The following is a 19,918-nucleotide window of genomic DNA, read 5'->3' on the forward strand; positions in this document are numbered from 1 at the left end:
GTTCACTGTCCCCTATACGAAGGTACAAGTTTCCTCAGGGGCAAGTCCATACTTCCTGAAAAAATAGCCTGAAAGTTGAAAAACAAAGCCTATGACACCATGTTTATGGGTGGAAGCGCAAGATAATTCTCGAACGGAAATGCCGATTCCGGCCAAAATTTAGCCTTCGTAATATTGTTTCCAAACTTAGTTTAAGTTCGTAGATAAGCCATATCGGTTCACTCCTTCAGGTACCTACCCCACAAAAGTTCAAAAATATTCGGAAAAATTGTGCGCACGATAACTCTTGATGGGAGTGACCGATTTGGTCCATACTTTACACATTCTCATAATATCTACCAGATAGAGATCAGGTTCGAATATGGACTATATTTGTCCACTCCATCCCGTACATCCCACACACAATTTTGGATAAGTTCACTTTAAGACCTGCTATTGAATCACTTTGATTTTTGTTGAAGCAACTTACATTTGCTGCCTCAATTACGATGGTAAAAGTTGTTTCAGGGGCAAGTCCATACTTCTTGAGAAAACAGCCCGAAGGGTGTAAAAACCGCCTATGGCACACCCATGGTCTATGTCGGCCCATTCCTTTAAGTACCTTTTCCGCAACATTTTTGAACTTTAATCCTAATCAACATTTTTGTCGGTTCATACGACCAAAATTTTGAAACACCCTAAATACATAAGTTTTTTGTGAAAAAAAGTGTTTCGATTTGCACAGGCTGAGGGTATATCTCTGTCGGCAAAGCCGACTGACACTTTTTTACTTGTTTTAATTTTTTTGTGGCAACCAAAGGCGACAATAAGACTGGACCTTTGAAATATTTTTTGTGGCAACCAAAGGTGACAATAAGCGTGGATATTTCAAAGAATAAGCTAAGTAGTATTATGATTTATGTCGCTCTGCTGATACTTTAAGTTATATTACAAGAATATTGAAGCCTTCATCTTCATTGGACATCTAAAGTTGTTTCTTCACAGATCGCTCTTTCCGCATTGGTGTTTCATAGACAAAAAACCTGTTCATGTCTGCACTTCGTTGCTAAAATAATTTATTGGTCATGTCGAACAAAACCACCCCAGGGTATTTAGCACAAAAATCTTGTTAATTTTAATTTAAAGAATGTGGCTTTTTTATCATACAGCGAATAATGGACAATACAAATCAATTAAAAAAAGGCATTTAAAACTTGTTTGGACGTTTATGTTTTTGTTTTACTCGTAAGAAAAGAAAAAACAAAGAAAACTGCAAACAAATTGGTTTTTTACATAAACTTCAATGTGTGATTCCTCGAAACCAGTTCTCCCGCCATATGCCTTGGCATCCAGTTATGTTGTCCAGGTGCTGATTTGTTTGTGGTGCTGTTGTTGATCCGATTAATATGCCGGCGACAACATTGGCTCTCCAGCCAAACCTCTTAAAACATTGTGAGCAGCAATTATGGCCATATCGGTGCGCGTGCGCTTAGTAGCTGAACCAATGTGCGGAGTAATGACTGTAATGGAAAGTTAAATAAATTATTCATATATATTTAGAACACATAGAGAATAAATTAAAAACTGAAACAAGAATTTTATTCCAGAATTGTTGCAGTGGGTCTGTAGTAACAGATACTAGACAGACACCAGGAAGTGTTACTCAGTCTATTAGGAAAATACTGGTTTGAGAAATGTAAAATATGTTTAAGGAAATTTAATCTGAACAAGGTCGACTAGCTGAAGATGTAAAAAAAAACCCTTCAATGGATAGGTGATGTATGAAGCTATTGTTCTTCTAATTGGTTTGTTAAACGCCTTATATTAGAGTAGAGCTAATTTAGGTTAAAGAAATTCAAACCATTGAATGGTCGTCTTATTTAATTAATAGCTGTAGAAGCCTAGGCTTAAAGGCCAAAGGTGCTCAAAGATGGGTAAGTAGGTTTCGAATAACAAATCTGCCTATATCCATGTACATAAGCACCGAATTTAATAAGAATACTGTTCTGAGGAACAAAATTTTTTACGTTTTTTCGTTAAATGGAAGCCTTCATCCAACTTGAAATCCTCACACAAAGGACCGAAAAGGAGAGTGACTCTTACTTGGTATATCCTATAAGGATTAATACCATGGTCGTGGAACCATGTTATTGGAATGATTCGAAAAAAAAATAATAAAGACCTCCTATGGATTTTTTTCAATATCTTATGGATTTTTTAAAATTCTTTGTAAAACCCTTAAAGAAAAATAAGGACGATTTTTTATGATTTGTTTAGCAACCAAAAATGACAATAAGCCTAGATAGTAATAAGTGTGGATTTGTTTATAGCGTTTTTTTTTTGCAACAATCAAACTTAACTATGAGCGTTTGTTGAGCCATCTAAGATGATTTTTTTCAAGATTTGTGTAGAACCCAAAGAGGACAATTAGTGGGAATATCTTAAAAATATTTTGTAGCTACTAATGTAGATAAGAAGTTGAAAAAAGCTAAATTTCTGTAGGAACGTGAGTAGCAACTAATAAACCTGCATTTTTTAAATGTTTTTCGAGCGGACATTTTTTTGAGGTTTTTTAAAGATTCGTTTGAAGCATGAATTGTTTAAAGCTTTTTTTTGCAACGTGTTTTTTGTTTTAATTCTTATTTTTATTTTCTTAATTTTTGAAGCGAAGATTCCTAAAGATTTTTAAAATTTCATTGTAGCATAGATTATTTAAAGTTTTTTTTTGTAGCTTGGATTATTTCGCAGATTTTTCCTGCCGTATTTTCTATGTTTTTAAAATAAGGGTGATTTTTTTTTATTTTATTGATAATCGTGGATTGTTTTTAATAAATTCGGATTATTTTTTTAATGAAGGTGGATTTTTTTATTTTTTTAATAAACGTAATTTTTTTATTTTAAAGTTTTTGCCTTTTTAGGGGCGAAGGCCATTATTTGTGAGATTTAATTAATTTAATTAATCGAGCTTTTTTTATGACCTAAGGAGATTACATTGAAAAATTGATATCTAGCGAAGTCCTACACACACACACATCAACCACTTTAAAATAAAACATTCAGCTGAGCCCGGCTGGGATTCGAACCTGGGTCGTCGCCAACTAACAGACAATGTTGCTGACGTCTTAGCGTTCTAAACCACAATCCACTTAAAAAATCTTTCGATTTGAAAGACATATATACAGTCTACGATGGAAAAATGCTATCGACTGTAATATGAATGTAACATTGAAAAAATTGATTTCTGGAATAGAAGGGGGACAAATGAGTCGTCTTTGGAAATAAAAAGCTGCAATTTGAACTTCACAAATGCAAAATTTGCAATCTTGGATGTATAAATAGGAGCTCCAAATGGCGAAAATTGTCTAGCAACAACAACACATTAATATGCCTGATGATGTTAGCCTAACCAGCTAACGAAACGATCGTCGCATAGTGGTTGATGTGTGTGTGTGTAGGACTTCGCTAGATATCAATTTTTCAATGTAATCTCCTTAGGTCATAAAAAAAGCTCGATTAATTAAATTAATTTAATGTAATTTTTTTAATATTTTTATTTTTCCAAATATTTTCAATTTTTTACTTAAGTGTGGATATTATTTTTAATTTCTTTAAATAAGTGTGGATATTTTTTTTTTAATTTTTTTAAATAAGTGTGGATACTATTTTGAATTTTTTTTTTAAATAAGTGTGGAAACTATTTTTAATTTTTTTGTTTTTAAATAAGCGTGGATATTATTTTTAATTTTTTTAATAAGCGTGGATATTATTTTTAATTTTTTAAATAAGCGTGGATATTATTTTTAATTTTTTAAATAAGCGTGGATATAATTTGTATTTTTTAACTAAGCTTGGATATTATTTTTAATTTTTATAAATAAATGTGGAAATTATTTTAATTTTTTTAAATAAGCGTGGATCTTATTTTTAATTTTATTTAAATTAGTGTGCATATTATTATGATATTGTTTTTGATTTTTTTATATAAGTGTGGATATTATTTCTATTTTTCGTTCTCAAATAAGCGTGGATATTATTTTTAATTTTTTAAATAAGCGTGGATATAATTTGTATTTTTTAACTAAGCTTGGATATTATTTTTAATTTTTATAAATAAATGTGGAAATTATTTTAATTTTTTTAAATAAGCGTGGATCTTATTTTTAATTTTATTTAAATTAGTGTGCATATTATTATGATATTGTTTTTGATTTTTTTATATAAGTGTGGATATTATTTCTATTTTTCGTTCTCAAATAAGCGTGGATATTATTTTTAATTTTTTTAATAAGCGTGGATATAATTTGTATTTTTTAACTAAGCTTGGATATTATTTTTAATTTTTATAAATAAATGTGGAAATTATTTTAATTTTTTTAAATAAGCGTGGATCTTATTTTTAATTTTATTTAAATTAGTGTGCATATTATTATGATATTGTTTTTGATTTTTTTATATAAGTGTGGATATTATTTCTATTTTTCGTTCTCAAATAAGCGTGGATATTATTTTTAATTTTTTTAAATAAGAGTGGGTATTATTTTTATTTTTTCGTTTTTAAATAAGCGTGAATATTATTTTTAATTTTTTTGTTTGTTTTTGTTAGATAAGTGTGGTTATTATTTTTTTAAATGAGCGTGGATTTTATTTTTATATTTTTTTAAATAAGTGTGGATAGCATTTTTATTTTATTTTTAATAAATTCACTATTCTTAATTTTTTTTAATATTATTTTTAATTGTTTTGTTTTTAAATAAGTGTGGATTCACTTTTTTTTCGTTTTTAAATAAGCGTGTATATTATTTTTAATTTTTAAATAAGCTTGGATTGTATTTTTATTTTATTTTTAATAAATTCACTATTTTTAATTTTTTAATATTATTTTGAATTTTTTGTCTTTAAATAAGCGTGGATATTATTTTTAAATTATTTTAAATAAGTGTGGAAACTATTTTTAATTTTTTTGTTTTTAAATAAGCGTGGATATAATTAGTATTTTTTTTTTAAATAAGTTTGGATATTATTTTTAGTTTTTTTTAAATAAATGTGAAAATTATTTTTAATTTTTTTAAATAAGCGTGGATCTTATTTTTAATTTTTTTGGTTTTTAAATAAACGTGTATCTTAGTTTTAATTTTTTTAAATAAGCGTGGATAGCATTTTTATTTAATTTTTAATTTTTTTAATATTATTTTTAATTATTTTGGTTTTAAATAAGTGTGGATTTTATTTCTATTTTTTCGTTTTTAAATAAGCGTGGATAGTATTTTTATTTTATTTTTAATAAATTCACTATTTTTAATTTTTTTAATATTATTTTTAATTTTTTTGTTTTTTTTTTAAATAAGCGTGAATACTATTTTTTATTTTTTAAATAAGTGTGGATATTATTTTTATTTTTTTAAATAAGCGTGGATATTATTTTTAATTTTTTTAAATAAGTGTGGATATTATTTCTATTTTTCCATTGAGCGTGGATATTATTTTTATAAGTGTGGATACTATTTTGAATTTTTTTTAAATAAGTGTGGAAACTATTTTTAATTTTTTTGTTTTTAAATAAGCGTGGATAATATTTTTAATTTTTTAAATAAGCGTGGATATAATTTGTATTTTTTTTTTTAACTAAGCTTGGATATTATTTTTAATTTTTATAAATAAACGTGGAAATTATTTTTAATTTTTTTAAATAAGCGTGGATCTTATTTTTAATTTTATTTGAATTAGTGTGCATATTATTATGATATTATTTTTGATTTTTGTATATAAGTGTGGATATTATTTCTATTTTTTCGTTCTCAAATACGCGTGGATATTATTTTTATTTTTTTTTTTTTTTTAAATAAGAGTGGGTATTATTTTTATTTTTTCGTTTTTAAATAAGCGTGAATATTATTTTTATTTTTTTGTTTTAAAATAAGCGTGGATATTATTTTTAATTTGTGTTAGATAAGTGTGGTTATTATTATTTTTTAAATAATCTTTGATATTATTTTTTTGATTTTTTTAAATGAGCGTGGATTTTATTTTTATTTTTTTTTGGTTTTTAAATAAGCGTGTTTATTATTTTTATTTTTTTTTAATAAGCGTGGATAGCAATTTTATTTTATTTTTAATAAATTCACTATTCTTAATTTTTTTAATATTATTTTAAATAAGTGTGGAAACTATTTTTAATTTTTTTGTTTTTAAATAAGCGTGGATATAATTAGTATTTTTTTAAATAAGCTTGGATATTATTTTTAATTTTTTAAATAAATGTGGAAATTATTTTTAATTTTTTTAAATAAGCGTGGATATTATTTTTAATTTTTTTGGTTTTTAAATAAACGTGTATATTAGTTTTAATTTTTTTAAATAAGCGTGGATAGCATTTTTATTTAACTTTTAATTTTCTTAATATTATTTTTAATTATTTTGTTTTTAAATAAGTGTGGATTTTATTTCTATTTTTCGTTTTTAAATAATCGTGTATATTATTTTTAATTTTTTTAAATAAGCGTGGATAGTATTTTTATTTTATTTTTAATAAATTCACTATTTTTAATTATTGTTTGCTGTATATTTATACTGGGCTGAATCGGTCACTATTTTTAATTTTTTTAATATTATTTTTAATTTTTTTGTTTTTTAAATAAGCGTGAATACTATTTTTTATTTTTTTAAATAAGTGTGGATATTATTTTTATTTTTTTAAATAAGCGTGGATATTATTTTTAATTTTTTTTTTTAAATAAGTGTGGATATTATTTCTATTTTTCCATTGAGCGTGGATATTATTTTTATTTATTTATTTTTTTTTAATAAGCGTGGATATTATTTATATATTTTTTTTAAATAAGCGTAGATATTATTTTTATTTTTTTTTTACATAAGCGTGAATATTATTTTCATTTTTTTTTTAAATTAGCGTGGATGTTGTTTTTGTTTTTTTTTAATTAGCGTGGACACTATTTCTGTTTTTTAATAAGCGTGGATATTATTTTTAATTTTTTTTACATTAGCGTGGATGTTGTTATTACTTTTTTATAAGCGTGGACATTATTTCTGTTTTGTTTTTAATAAGCGTGGATGTTAATTTTATTTTTTTTAATAAACGTGGATATTTTTTTAATAAGCGTGGATATTATTTTTAATTTTTTTAAATAAGTGTGGATACTATTTTTAATTTTTTTTAAATAAGCGTGCAAGCTACTTTTATTTTTTTTTTTTTTTTGTTTTTAAATGAGTACGGAAGCTACTTTTAATTTTTTTGTTATTAAATAACTGTATATTACTTTAAATTTTTTTAATAAGGATGGATATTATTTTATTTTTTTTTTTTAAATTAGCATGGATATTATTTTTATTTTTTTAAATAAGCGTGAATATTAAATATTATTTTTTTGTGTTTTTAAATAATCGTGGATATTATTTTTATATTTTTTTTTAATAAGCGTGGATATTATTTTTAATTTTCTTAAATAAGAGTGGATATTATTTTTAATTTTTGTTTTTAATTCGATTCGGTCCAAAACTTGGCTTTCATAATATTTTGCCCAAATTTAGTTTAAGCTCGAAGCTGGGCCATATCGGTCTACCCTTTCAGGTACCTCCCCCATTCGATTCGGTCCAAAATTTGGTTTTCATAATATTTTGCCCAAATTTAGTTTAAGTTCGAAGCTGGGCCATATCGGTCTACCCTTTCAGGTATCTCTCCCAGAAAAGTTCGAAAATGTTCGGAAAATTTGTGCGCACGATAACTCTTGAAGGGAGTAACCGATTTGGTCCATACTTTGCACATCGCATAGATGAGGTTCCAATATGGACTCTATCGGCCCACTCCTTCGGGTGGACCCGCTCTAGGATTGTTTTGATTTTTGTTTTAGCAACTTGTATTCCCTGCCCCCATTACGAAGGTACAAGTTTTATCTGGAACAAGTCCATACTTCCTGAGAAAATAGCCAGAAAGTTGTAAAAATCCCCTATGGCACAAGTGTAGGGGTTGGAGCTCACGATAACTCTCGAACGGATCTCCCGATTCGGTCTAAAATTTGGTCATCGTAATATTTTTTCCGAACTTAGTTTATGTTCGAAGATGGGCCATATCGGTCCATTCCTTTTGGTACCTCTCCCACAAAAGTTCGAAAATATTTGGAAAATTTGTGCCCACGGTAACTCCTGAAGACAATAACGGATTTGGTCCATCCTTTGCAAATCGTAATATTTCCACGAGACATAGATCAGGCTTGAATATGGACTATATATGTCAACTCATTCAGGTACCAAAATTTCGGAAAAATGCAGTTTAAGGCCTTCTTTCGAATCGCTTTTATCTTTGTTGTAATAGCTTGTATTCGCTGCCATCATTACGACCAGGGTTTCGGAGTCGAAGTCTACGAGTCGGAGTCGATCAATTTTGCTGGAGTCGGAATCTGAGTCGAAAAAAATAACTCGACTCCGACTCCGGGCAAAATTTTTTCCTTAACCTTAAATTTGGAACAAGAACATTCTTTTAAAATCATTATTTATTTTAAAAGAAAGGTATAAGAAAATATATATGCAAGTTATATATTATACTAAGTTAATGGACAATTCACAGGATATTTACTATCCTCTGAAGTGTAGTCTATTCATCCCTATTTTGTTGATCCAATTGATTCTTCACATTTTTGCAAACAATAGTAAAGTTCTATCAATCGAATTAAGATTGGACCTTTAACCTCTTTCGTCAGAAGTCTTACTGGTCTTCTCACAAAGGTCTTTTGGTATTCTCAACTAGTTTGTTTATGAGAAGTCATTATTGTCTTCTATTAAAGACATTGTGGTCTCTATGGGAAATCTTACTGAATACACTGTGACACAAAAGGGGGTTAAGATCTGGGGTAGGAAAATTCCTTTTGGAAATGAAAGCCCCAATTGAGAACTCCAAAGGATCCCATAGCTGAAATTTCTGAGTCATGACATGATTGACCCTCATCAATCATTGAGAAAATAGCTTTATATCTCTGTTTGGAGATATTGTTTCATAATTTTTAGATGACATGTTTTCAGTTAAATGGTATGAGGAACCTTTATGTCAAATATGCTGTCCTTCTAGCTCAGTTTCTTCCATGTCCTTTTTGTTCTTGAACTCATAAAGTAAAACAAAATGAAATTTTCTACAAAAATATTCCACCGAAAATTATATGTAGGTTTCCCATATCCAAGAAATCGATATTGTCACGTTTTCATTGTCCTTTATCAGTTTTACCAGTTACTTTCTCAAAAAAAAAAAACGTATGTTTATGTATTTCGGAAAATTTCGCATAATCTATTAACTATATATAAAATTCGGATGGTTACGCTTCTGAATTAGGCATCATAAATTCGTTGTTGGTTAACGACAGATTCGTCCCGCTATACTCGTAACTCAGAAGTCTGACAAACGGCGAATCTGTCATCTAGGATTCATTAAATTCTCAATGAGGGCTTTAGATGTAGATATTCAAATAGCAGAATCTGTCCGAGTTTTCTGCACAATCAATTGCATATACGAAATTCAATGAAATACATAATCATAGAGTTTTCATGAGAAAGGATCGGGTAAAAGTGATAAAGGACAATAAAAACATGACAACAACGATTTCTTGTCCTAGTGAACCGACCCTACATAAAATTTTCCTAGCAACATTTTCGTAGTATATTTTCATGCACGAAATCTCATCGTTTGCTAATTTTTCAGTTCCAGAAAACATCCATCTGCCTAAGTGCTGAGTGGTGTATCCACTCCACACCAAAGTTCAAAATGTGAGCGCTGAATTTTAGTTTATGGGGTGATCCCTATTTATAAATTTCAGAAAAAAGTATAGAGTATAAATAGCATAGAATATGTGGTCAAATTTTTAAGTCGATCGGAACAATATTGCCTCAGTATGAGCGTTGGATGGGAACAATTTATTTTATTTTGTAGGCAGCATATAAACCTTGTTTTTCTCGAAATCGGCCACAAAAATATATGGCAATTGGTTTATTAGTTTTCGAGATAGAGTTGGCACCGCAAAATGCTTTAATAACAAGTAAAAAAGTATCAGTCGGCTTTGCCGACAGAGATATACCCTCAGCATGTATATATTGTAACATTTTTCCCCAAAAAACGTATGTATTTAGGGGTTTTTAAAAAATTTGGGAATTTGAAGCGACAAAAATGTTCATTAGGATTAGATATCAAAAGTTTTGCGGAGGAGATACTAAAAGGGATGGATCTACATTGACCATTATGGAAGTGGATCTCCAGCCACTACATATTGTGCCATAGGGGGTTTTTGCACCCTTCGGGATGTTTGCTCAAGAAGTATGGACTTGCCCCTGAAAAAACGTTTACCATCGTAATTGAGGCAGCGAATGCAAGTTGCTTCAACAAAAATCAAAGTGATTCGATAGCAGGTCTTAAAGTGAACTTATCCGAAATTGTGTGTGGGATGTACCGGATGGAGTGGACAAATATAGTCCATATTTGAACCTGATCTATATCTAGTAGATATATTAGGATGTGTAAAGTATGGACCGATTCGACCACTACCTTCAAGAGTTACCGTATGAACAAATTTTCCGAACATTTTTGAACTTTTTTGGGGGAGGTACCTGAAGGAGTGGACCGATATGGCTTATCTTCGAACTTAAACTATGTTTGGACAAAATATTACTAAGGCCAAACTTTGGACCGAATCGGCAGACCTGTTCGAGAGTTATTTTGCCCTCCAACCTCCTCACACGGTGTCATAGGGGTTTTTTGCAACTTTCAGGCTATTTTCTCAGGAAGTATGGACTTGCCCCTGATGAAACTTGTACCGTCGTATGGAGGGCAGTGAATACAAGTTGCTAAAGCAAAAATCAAAGCGATTCGAGAGATGTTCCTAAACTGAACTTTTCCGAAATTTTGTGTGGGAGGTACCCGACGGAGTGGACCGATTGAGTCCATATTAAAACCTGATCTAAGTCTGGTACGCGCTCCACGATGGGCAAAGTATGGACCAAATCGGTTACACCCTTCAAGAGTTATCGTGCGTACAAATTTTCCGAACATTTTCGAACTTTTGTGGGGGAGGTACCGGAAGGAGTGGACCGATATAGCTCATCTTCGAACTTAAACTAAGTTTGGACAAAATATTACGAAAGCCAAAATTTGAACCGAATCGGTTCATCCCTTCGAGAGTTATCGTGCGCTCCAGCCAGACAGACAGACAGACAGACAGACAGACGGACGGACATTGCTCAATCGACTCCAAATTGTCTGAAACACATTTCGTCCAAACATACTTGGGGTCTAAAACCATTATTTCGATGAGGCACATTTTGCCCGTATGAAAGTGTATATACCCTTCATAGCCTAAAGGCTGAGGGTATAAAAACAAGGTTTCGTAGGCTTTTATTGAGCTTTACAACTGTTCTCCTTTTAAGGCAAAGCACACTAAATCGTCAATTGCTTATAGTTTTTATTGCATGTAGTCCTTACGATTTGTATTGTCCCATCATTTTCAAATATTTTGAAGGCTTAACGATTTTCTCACGCGGAAGAATTCCGTCCAGAATATACTCGTGCAAAAAAAAAATGAAAACCGACAAAAACTTTCTAACTTTGCTATTTTTCAATGTATGATTCGGCAGAAACAGCATTGATATGTTCGAATGTATTCGAACCAATGCCCTTTCTAATGAATATGTAAGGAAAAACTAACACATTAGCCTATATAGGCCAAAATATAGGCAAAAGTTAAAAAATTGTGCACATTTTATTCATTTTAGTGGTGTAGAAATTCTCTCTCGGAGTCGACCCGGAACCCTGATTTATTCACAATAACAAAAAAATTGGTAGATTGAAACCTATCAGCTTACCGTTTCAAGCCGCCTTATTATTTCATCATGATCCATACTTTTCACATCGTAATAGTTCTTTCAGGCATAGAACAGGTTCGAATATGGCCCACTCATAGAGATACTTCACACAAAATATCAAAATTGCTTGGTAAAATTTATTTTATGTCTCCAATTGCTTGGATATTTTTACTGCAGAAAGTCCTCGCGGTCCTTATAAAAACGTTATAATTTTATGACAAGAATACCTTTTGAAGGTCTTCTACGGTAAGAATACCTTTCTTTGGGAAGAAGACGTTTTGAAGGCATTCTGTACGAAGTAGACCTTTTGAATGTATTCTACAGGAAGATGGCATTTTAAAGGTTTTCTGTGGGAAGAAGGCCTTTTGAAGGTATTCTGTGGAAAGTAGACCTTTTTGAGGTCTTCTATGGAAATAACAACAATTTAAAGTATTCTATGACAAAAATACCTTTCCAAGGTCTCCCAACCTCAGAGATCCTAAAAGATTCAACTTGAGCTCGTCTCGTCAGCACTCTTCCCCAGCTCGTAGTTAAAAACTCTTTTTCTTCAGCTCGTCTATAATAGTCTATTTTCGTCAAATCTAAAAAACTGATTCCTACGAACATTTATTATTTTCGCACCGCGCATATGCGCTTCAATATATGTTCCCTTTGCAATACATCTTCATTAGATATTTAGAGGTCTTCGATAAGCGTATTCTTGCCATAATTTTAGAAGACCTTTCATGCCCCCCCTTTGTAAAGGGTTACTTTACAAGTTTGCTTGTCTAAAGAAACTTTAAGGGATATGTCTCTTATTACTTACCAATATTGGGCAAAGTCAACAATTTATCATTGGCAGATAAAGGTTCTGGATTCATGACATCAATACCGGCCGAAAATATTTGATTGGTTTTCAGGGCAGTATACAAATCATCCTGATTGACAATAGCTGCAAATGAGAGAGAAAAGATTATTAAATGTATTTTTGTAAACTCCACACAATTGCTCGGCCAAAACTTACGTCCACGAGCAATGTTTATCAAAACTGCGGTCTTCTTCATTTTGGGGAATGCAGTGGCATTGAAAATACCCTCAGTTTCAGGAGTTAGGGGTGCGGCAATAAACAAGAAATCACTTTCAGCCAACAACTCATGGAATTCAACCTTTGCAGCATTGAATTCTTGTTCCAATTCCTTATCGATTGGACGACGTGTGGTATAGAGAACACGGGCAATATCGAAACCCTTTAAACGTTTAGCAATAGCCTGGCCAATGCTGCCAAAACCAAAGAAACCAACTGTGGATTCACGAATCTCTTGACCCCACATCCATTCAATGTGATAATTTTCCCAAGTGGAGCTGAGATAATAAACGAAATGAAATTAATTCTGAGAAATTAAATAATCTTCTTCTTTAAAAATTACCTATCTATTTTAGTGCGACCTTCATGGAAACGACGGGCAGCAGATAACATCAAACCCATAGCCAAATCAGCAACTGCATTGCTTAGCACAATGGGTGTATGGCCCAGGGGAATTTTACGTTTCTTTAATTCCTCAACATCAACATAATCAATGCCAGCTGACATGGTGGAAATTGATTTCAATTGAGGACCGGCAGCATCCAATACCTCCTTGTTGAGAGGAATGTGAGAACCCCAGAACATGCCATGAACCCCCTTGGCTTTTTGTAGGATTTCAGTGCGATTTGGTGGCAAACTTTCACACATAATAAGTTTACAAGCACGGCCCATTAGCTCCAATGCCTCCTTGGGCACCTCGGGATGGGTAACCAAAATCTTAAAGACAATTTCACCAGATTCTTCACTTGATTCCGCACTGCTTCGTCCCCTAGGTCTGAGGGTTGTGCTGGTGGTGGTGGTGGTTGATGGTTCTTCTGTCATTTTATGTCTGCGTGAGCCGCGGCCAGCACCATTTACAGAAATTAAACAGCCAAATAATAAAACGAAAATAAATAAATTCAATTTTAACATTTTCAGTTATTTTTTTTATATTTTTTTTTCAGTTTCTTGCGTTGACTTTCGAAAGTCTTGCTTGTTTTGAAACAACTGATTTCACTGGAAGTGTTGTGGGTTCTTTTTAATATCTCCTAGTCTGGGGTTAACCTAATGATTACACATGCAAGTAACTTGCAGACAGTTGTGTATACATATTATAGTCGAAACTTCATTTTTTTCGAACTGACACTTGCATGTGTAAACGTTCGGAAAAAAATTGAAGTTACTTTCAAAGCACTTACATTGATTACTGACAAGAAAATTTTGTCGGCAGTGAGGTTGTTAGTTGGTGTGGCATTGAATATGTGTGAGTGTATTGGTATTTTTCGAACTGTCACTTGCATGTGTAAACGGGGGGTAAGACAAGACTATCAGTGGGCACTTATGGAGAGAACTTGAGAACAAGTTTAGAATCGCCAACCAACCAACAAGCTTATAAGATAAACTTTTGAACTTCAGTTTTTGGTTGTTTGCTTTGAACCATAGATGGGCAACATTTCTCTTAAATAGAATTTAAGGGAAAATTAGAACGGGGTTTTTGTTAAAATTTCTTTGCCTTTTTAATATTTTTTAAACACATACGGCATCTTAACAAGTCCAAAAAACTATTATATTAAAAACAAATTTGCAAAATTACTCGTAAATGTTTATTTATGTTGAAACAACGAAGAAGAGAAACAAAACATAGCAACGCTGGCGTGCAAGAAAGCCCATCTATGCTTTGAACAAAAGCGTATCTATCGAACATGAATGCTGCTGGCTGACAGGCCCACGTTCGAGTCTCTCTTAAATTTCTATAAATTATTCAACATTTCCAACAATATCAAGGGCACTCAGCGTTGCCAGTATTTCTCAGCCTCATTTCCCCAACTTGTCCAAAATTTTTCCCCAAAATTCCCCAGATTTTATTGAATTTCCCCAGAAAAATCCCCAAACATTTTTTAATAAATAATTGCCAAAAACCAAGATTAGTGTTATTAACAATTGAAATTTATTTCGTGCGTTTTATTTTACATAAGTGACCTAAGAATAGGGAAACGTCAACAATAAGTTTGTACTAAATAATACTTAAAATTTGTACATTGAAATTCAATTAAATTGGTTTCACATTTGTAAAGTATTTATTCTTATACTTTTAATATTGAAATTCATTTTATGGACTAGTATGCGTTTAGTTTTACATAAGTTACTTAAAAAAGGAAAACATCAACAAAAAGTTTGTACTAAATAATAATTCAAATTTGTACATTGAAATTCAATTAAATTGGTTTCACATTTGTTAAGTCTTTTAGATACTCACATTTCAGTTAAATTAACGATATTAAAAACTTCACTTTCAAGTGATTCAGAATCTTCAGTCTCATTCGATTTATATAAATTTTTATAATGAAAAAGTTGTAACATTTCTTTAGGTGGCTCAAAATTTCTACAACAAATGGAGTTGTTAGAAAATTGAGTATTAATTCTCAATATAGCTTCTAGTAACTCATACTGCATTTTATTTCTAAACTTAGTTTTTACAGAGTTCATAATAGAAAACACTCTTTCTACACATGCATTACTTGTTGGAACGGAAAGCATATTTAGTACCATCTCCGCAATTTCTAGAAATGGAGTTGACCCTGCAGCATCTTTATATAAAAAAACATTACACCAAAATGTGTTTAAATCATTAGCAGAATTATCTCCAAATATGTCCTTCCACTTTACGAAGGGTAATTTTCTCCATTGCGATTCGTAAACATCCATTGAGGTTTTTGTGCTGACAACTGGTTCTAAGAAAGTTCTTATAGAACTAAAATTTGGTTGACCCAGTGAATTGCAGCAAATATTGGGTGAAAATTGCTTGTAAGTTTTAAAAAAACGCATATTTGTTGGCATCCGTTTCAGCAGTTGTATTAACAAGCGTTTAAGATATTCGGCACAGGTCTTTTTAACTTTATTTGTTGTTGGCACATCCAAGCATTCTATGTCTTTTTCAAAAGTAAAGCCCAGATCCATAGCTCCCAATGGTAAATATGCCGAGTCGTTTTCAATCGATTCCACTATTTTTTCAATATCTTCTTCATCTTTTAAAGTGGCAGTTATAGATGGTTTCAAAATACGACTACACAGGGAAAAAATGCATAATAGCAATTTATCATAAGCTGTTCCCGGGTCCATTTTATCGCTTTGAAAACATAAATTAAGCATATTCATCTCTTTTATAATTGGAGCCATGAATGTTAAATAAAGTTTGATTTCATTATTGCCCATCAATCCGAAAATCATTTGTGCAGTTAGGTCATCTTCATCAGTTGAAATGATGGAAAAATGGTATTTCAATTCAACCCACTGTTCTAGTACACGGTCAATTGCCCAACCGCATGATAACCATCTCGTACTGGCTATTTTTACTAATTTTTTGAACTTTATGACGTCACTGCCAGTATTTATTAAATCAAATGCACGTTTGTATTTAATAATACGTAGGGGACTGTTACTAAAATAGTTATAAATCTCCTTAACTAAATACTCTACTCCTGGTGGAAAAACTTTAGAAGCATCGGAGCAACATAGATGTAAAGAATGACAAGTACATTTTACTAACAACAATTGTGGATTATCTTCTCTCATGAGTCCATATAAACCTCTACGAGTTCCACATAAGTTATTGGCTCCGTCTGTACCAAGGGCCAATATATTATTTTGATTAAGTCCAACTTTCTTTATATAAGATAATAAACCATTTAAAAGTTTTTCAGAGGTAGCTTCTTCTACTAGAAATAATCCTAAGAATTCAGTTCGGATCATACCTTTTGCCTTACTGAAATATCGTATGCACATGCTCATCCATTTGTTGCTAGAAACGTCTGTGGACTCATCTAATATTAAAGAATATTTGGACACGCCAACATCATCTACTAACTTGGAAAGTAATACAGGAGCAACGACATGTTTAATAATTGCAGTACATTTCGTCCGATGCAATCTAAGTTTATCAAACTCTTTTATTGAAAGAGTTTTTAGCATGTCAGTGAGATGATCAACACAAGAAATTGACGTATGGCTTGCTATAAAGATTGCTAGTTTGATGTCCAATATTTTTTCTTCAGTTTTGTCGCAAACAATTCCTAGAAGATATAAGTAGAATAATATTTTAATGTAATGCTTTAACAAATTTAATTTTTAATGCTTACCATAATTATGCAACGTATTTTTTGCATAAAGTGAATCAAAATTACTTTTATGTTTCATAGATTCACTATGCTTCTTTAAGTCTTTTTTTTGAGAATGAACTGCGCATGAACAAGCAACACACCATGAACCATTTTTCACATCACTGGCTTGTCGAAAAGCCTCTGGCGCAAAAGTTATAGGTTTCAGCCATCCTAAACAAAAAATATACATATATTAAAACATATTTAAGCTTTGAAATAATTATTATGTTACCTTTTGCCCAATCTTCACGTTCCCAATCAGCATTATGTTTTCTTTTGTTTGCACTGTTCATTTGTGTCGACATTTTTGCTGCTGAATGATTTTTTTTTTGTTTATTCTCCTCTTCACATAACGTTCGAAACTAGAATGCAACTTCTGGTACTTAAAGTTGAAAAATCAACGTTTTTGTTATACAAACATACTTTATTCTGCATCACTGAATTTATGCCAGTTGCTTGTTGCTTGCAAAATTATGAGATAGCATGTGTTCACGTTGTAGATAAACACAAGCGATAAAAAGAGACAACTTGATAAACACAACACTTCAAAGCTGTTATAAATTATTGCAACTGCGACTAGTTAGTATATTACGCATGTTATTGTGCGTTACGCGTCCGCTGCTGCTATTCACGTACTGAAATTCAAAAAGTTCAGGTAATCTGAAATAATTACTCAAAAAAGGAAATTCCCCAAAAATCCCCAAATATTTTTCAGATTTCCCCAGCAATTCCCCATTTCCCCAAGTCGAATTTTTTTTCCCCATTTCAAAAATAAATTCCCCAATTTGGGGAAAAATCCCCAATACTGACAACGCTGAGGGCACTATTGTTTTAAATCTCAGAGCACAATTCTCTTGTTCACTATTCAATAATAAAATTACTCTTAATTGTATGTTTTACTCACCCAATTGTTTTGATTCTCGTTGAGGTTCTGTACCCTTTAACTGCCAATTGCTTACTGAATTCATCAGCTGCTACTTGAATTTGTTTTGACCGCAGTGTAGACTCCGCTAGCTGTTGTTGTTTAATTGCAAATTTCAAAATATTTGCAATCATTGCTCGATTTGTAGATTCCTCATCTGAAGGGGGTTTCTTCTCTTAGATTAGATATCGTTGCACTTGTGGAGTGTTAATGCAAAGCAAATTTTCATTGTTTTCTATTAATTTGTAGTTTTGTTGTTTTATTTAATGTTGTTGTTTTATTCTAAACAACTTTTTTTCACAACACCGAATTTGATTAATAATTCTTTTGTTATTTTAGTGATTTAAATAATAATAAAAAATAATAAAAATAATGGATTACCAATCACAGCTGGAAGTTTCGTTTCTGGATAATCATTCATTCCCATCAAATAACTGTAGCACTTGTCGGATCTAATGGAATTCTTATCTAATCATTACAAATATATTTGTGTTTTAAATCCTCAATGTTTTAATTGTTCAGTTGTGGGAATAATTGTACGAACGTTAGGCTCTAACGAATCTATTAATAACTAATAATTGGTAGTTGCTCTGTTAGCGGATCTTAAACCTAAATACAACAAGTAAAAAGCACCAAGTCGGTCGGGGCCGACTATATGATACTCCACACCACTGTAAATATGTAAAATATATATGGGAGCTATATCTAAATCTGACCGATTTCGATATAATATGACACACTTATTACTTACATAGCTGGCTCATTACAGAACATTTGTTCCAAAAAACCAAACTAATAAAAGATCTGCAATTCTCTCTGTTTGTTGCTTCGCTTTCTGGAATACCGCGACTTTTCATCTCATCTTCCTCTTGTTTGCTTCATCGAAGCCTTGGCCTGCCCATTCTCCGTGTACCACCCTGTGGCCTATTTTTTTACGCCTTTTTAGCGAGCTCATCTTCGCTCATGCTTATGATATGGCCTAGCCAACACAATCGTTGTACCTCGATATAGCAGATACAGCTCGTTGTTCATACGATATTCACCGTCGACGCAGATTGGTCACGAGATCTTACGAAGAATTTTTCTCTCAAACACACCAAGCACTGCCTTGTCTGCTTGCGCAAGTACCCAGGCTTCGGAACCATACATTAGCACGGTTAGTATTCGTGTTTTGTAAAGCGTTGTTTTTGTTTGACGAGATGTGGCTTTGTTCTTTAACTGTTTACTTAAGCTAACGTAGCATCTGTTGGCCAGTACAATGTTTTTTTTATTTTACAACTTATGTAGTTTCTTGTGTTTATGGGGGTGCCGAGATAGACGAAGCCTTCTGCTGCCTCAAAATTATAGGAACCAACGTCAACAGTTGGTCCGAGCTCTCTGGATGCACATCGACACCATCAACTTGGTCTTCTCGCCGTTTACCGCCAGACCCACTTTAGCAGATTTCCTTTCGACATTTTCAGAGGTATAGTTACTTCGTTTACCGATCGACCCATGATGTCAATGTCGTCGGCATACGCAAGGAACATATGGCTGTTTGTATATAATTGTTCCACTTCTTTTGACCTTCGAATATCGTATAACCTTTTCCAACAGAATGTTGAATACGTCACACGAGCGGCTGTCTCCTTGTCTGAAACCTCTTTTGGTACCAAACTCTTCGTAGAGGGTCTCCTATTTTAACTGAGGACCGAGTATCAATTATTGTCATTCTACAAAGCCGAATGGGTCTTTTTCAGGATTTGTCTCAGGGTAAATATCTGGTCAATGGTGGATTTGCCAAGCCTAAAGCCGCACTGGTATGTCCCAAATATTTCATTGACCATAGGCTTTAGTCGTTCGCATAATATCCCTGACACTATATTGTAGGCAATAGGGAGAAGGCCCCTACTTGGAGCATATAGACTTATCTATTTTCTTGTGGTCGGGACGCAGGATACTGGGGTTCCAATCGTCGTGACCGCGGTC

At 31.9% G+C, this 19,918-nt stretch overlaps 1 protein-coding gene across 2 annotated transcripts; it reads right to left on the reverse strand.

The window, feature by feature from the left end:
• Positions 1–1,193: 1,193 nt before the first annotated feature.
• On the reverse strand, positions 1,194–18,386 carry LOC141395087 (glyoxylate reductase/hydroxypyruvate reductase-like). Of its 2 annotated transcripts, XM_073970509.1 has the most exons (6): positions 18,332–18,386; positions 17,933–18,107; positions 13,236–13,721; positions 12,833–13,170; positions 12,635–12,760; positions 1,194–1,499 (listed from the first exon to the last, which is right to left on the reverse strand). In XM_073970509.1, the coding sequence occupies exons 1-6, from the start codon at positions 18,375–18,377 to the stop codon at positions 1,381–1,383; spliced, it is 1,290 nt and encodes a 429-aa protein (XP_073826610.1). In that variant the 5' UTR covers positions 18,378–18,386; the 3' UTR covers positions 1,194–1,380. The 2 variants fall into 2 exon arrangements, 1 of the variants encoding a protein (XP_073826610.1); XR_012410540.1 differs by lacking the exons at positions 1,194–1,499; positions 17,933–18,107; positions 18,332–18,386 and adding an exon at positions 7,461–7,638 and having other exon boundaries at positions 11,098–12,760; positions 13,236–13,889.
• Between the last annotated feature and the right edge of the window lie 1,532 nt (positions 18,387–19,918).

The sequence above is a fragment of the Musca autumnalis genome, unplaced genomic scaffold, assembly GCF_047663935.1.
Source record: "Musca autumnalis isolate F117 unplaced genomic scaffold, ASM4766393v1 scaffold_2, whole genome shotgun sequence".
NCBI lineage: Eukaryota > Metazoa > Arthropoda > Insecta > Diptera > Muscidae > Musca > Musca autumnalis.

Excerpts from the sequence above, each read along its gene's own strand:
- LOC141395087 (XM_073970509.1), bottom strand. The coding sequence starts at position 18,377 with ATGGGAATGAATGATTATCCAGAAACGAAACTTCCAGCTGTGATTG. Across the intron at positions 13,171-13,235 it reads GGTCGCACTAAAATAGATAG|CTCCACTTGGGAAAATTATC; the intron begins GTAATTTTTAAA and ends TTATTATCTCAG. Across the intron at positions 1,500-12,634 it reads GTTGACTTTGCCCAATATTG|TCATTACTCCGCACATTGGT; the intron begins GTAAGTAATAAG and ends TTTCCATTACAG.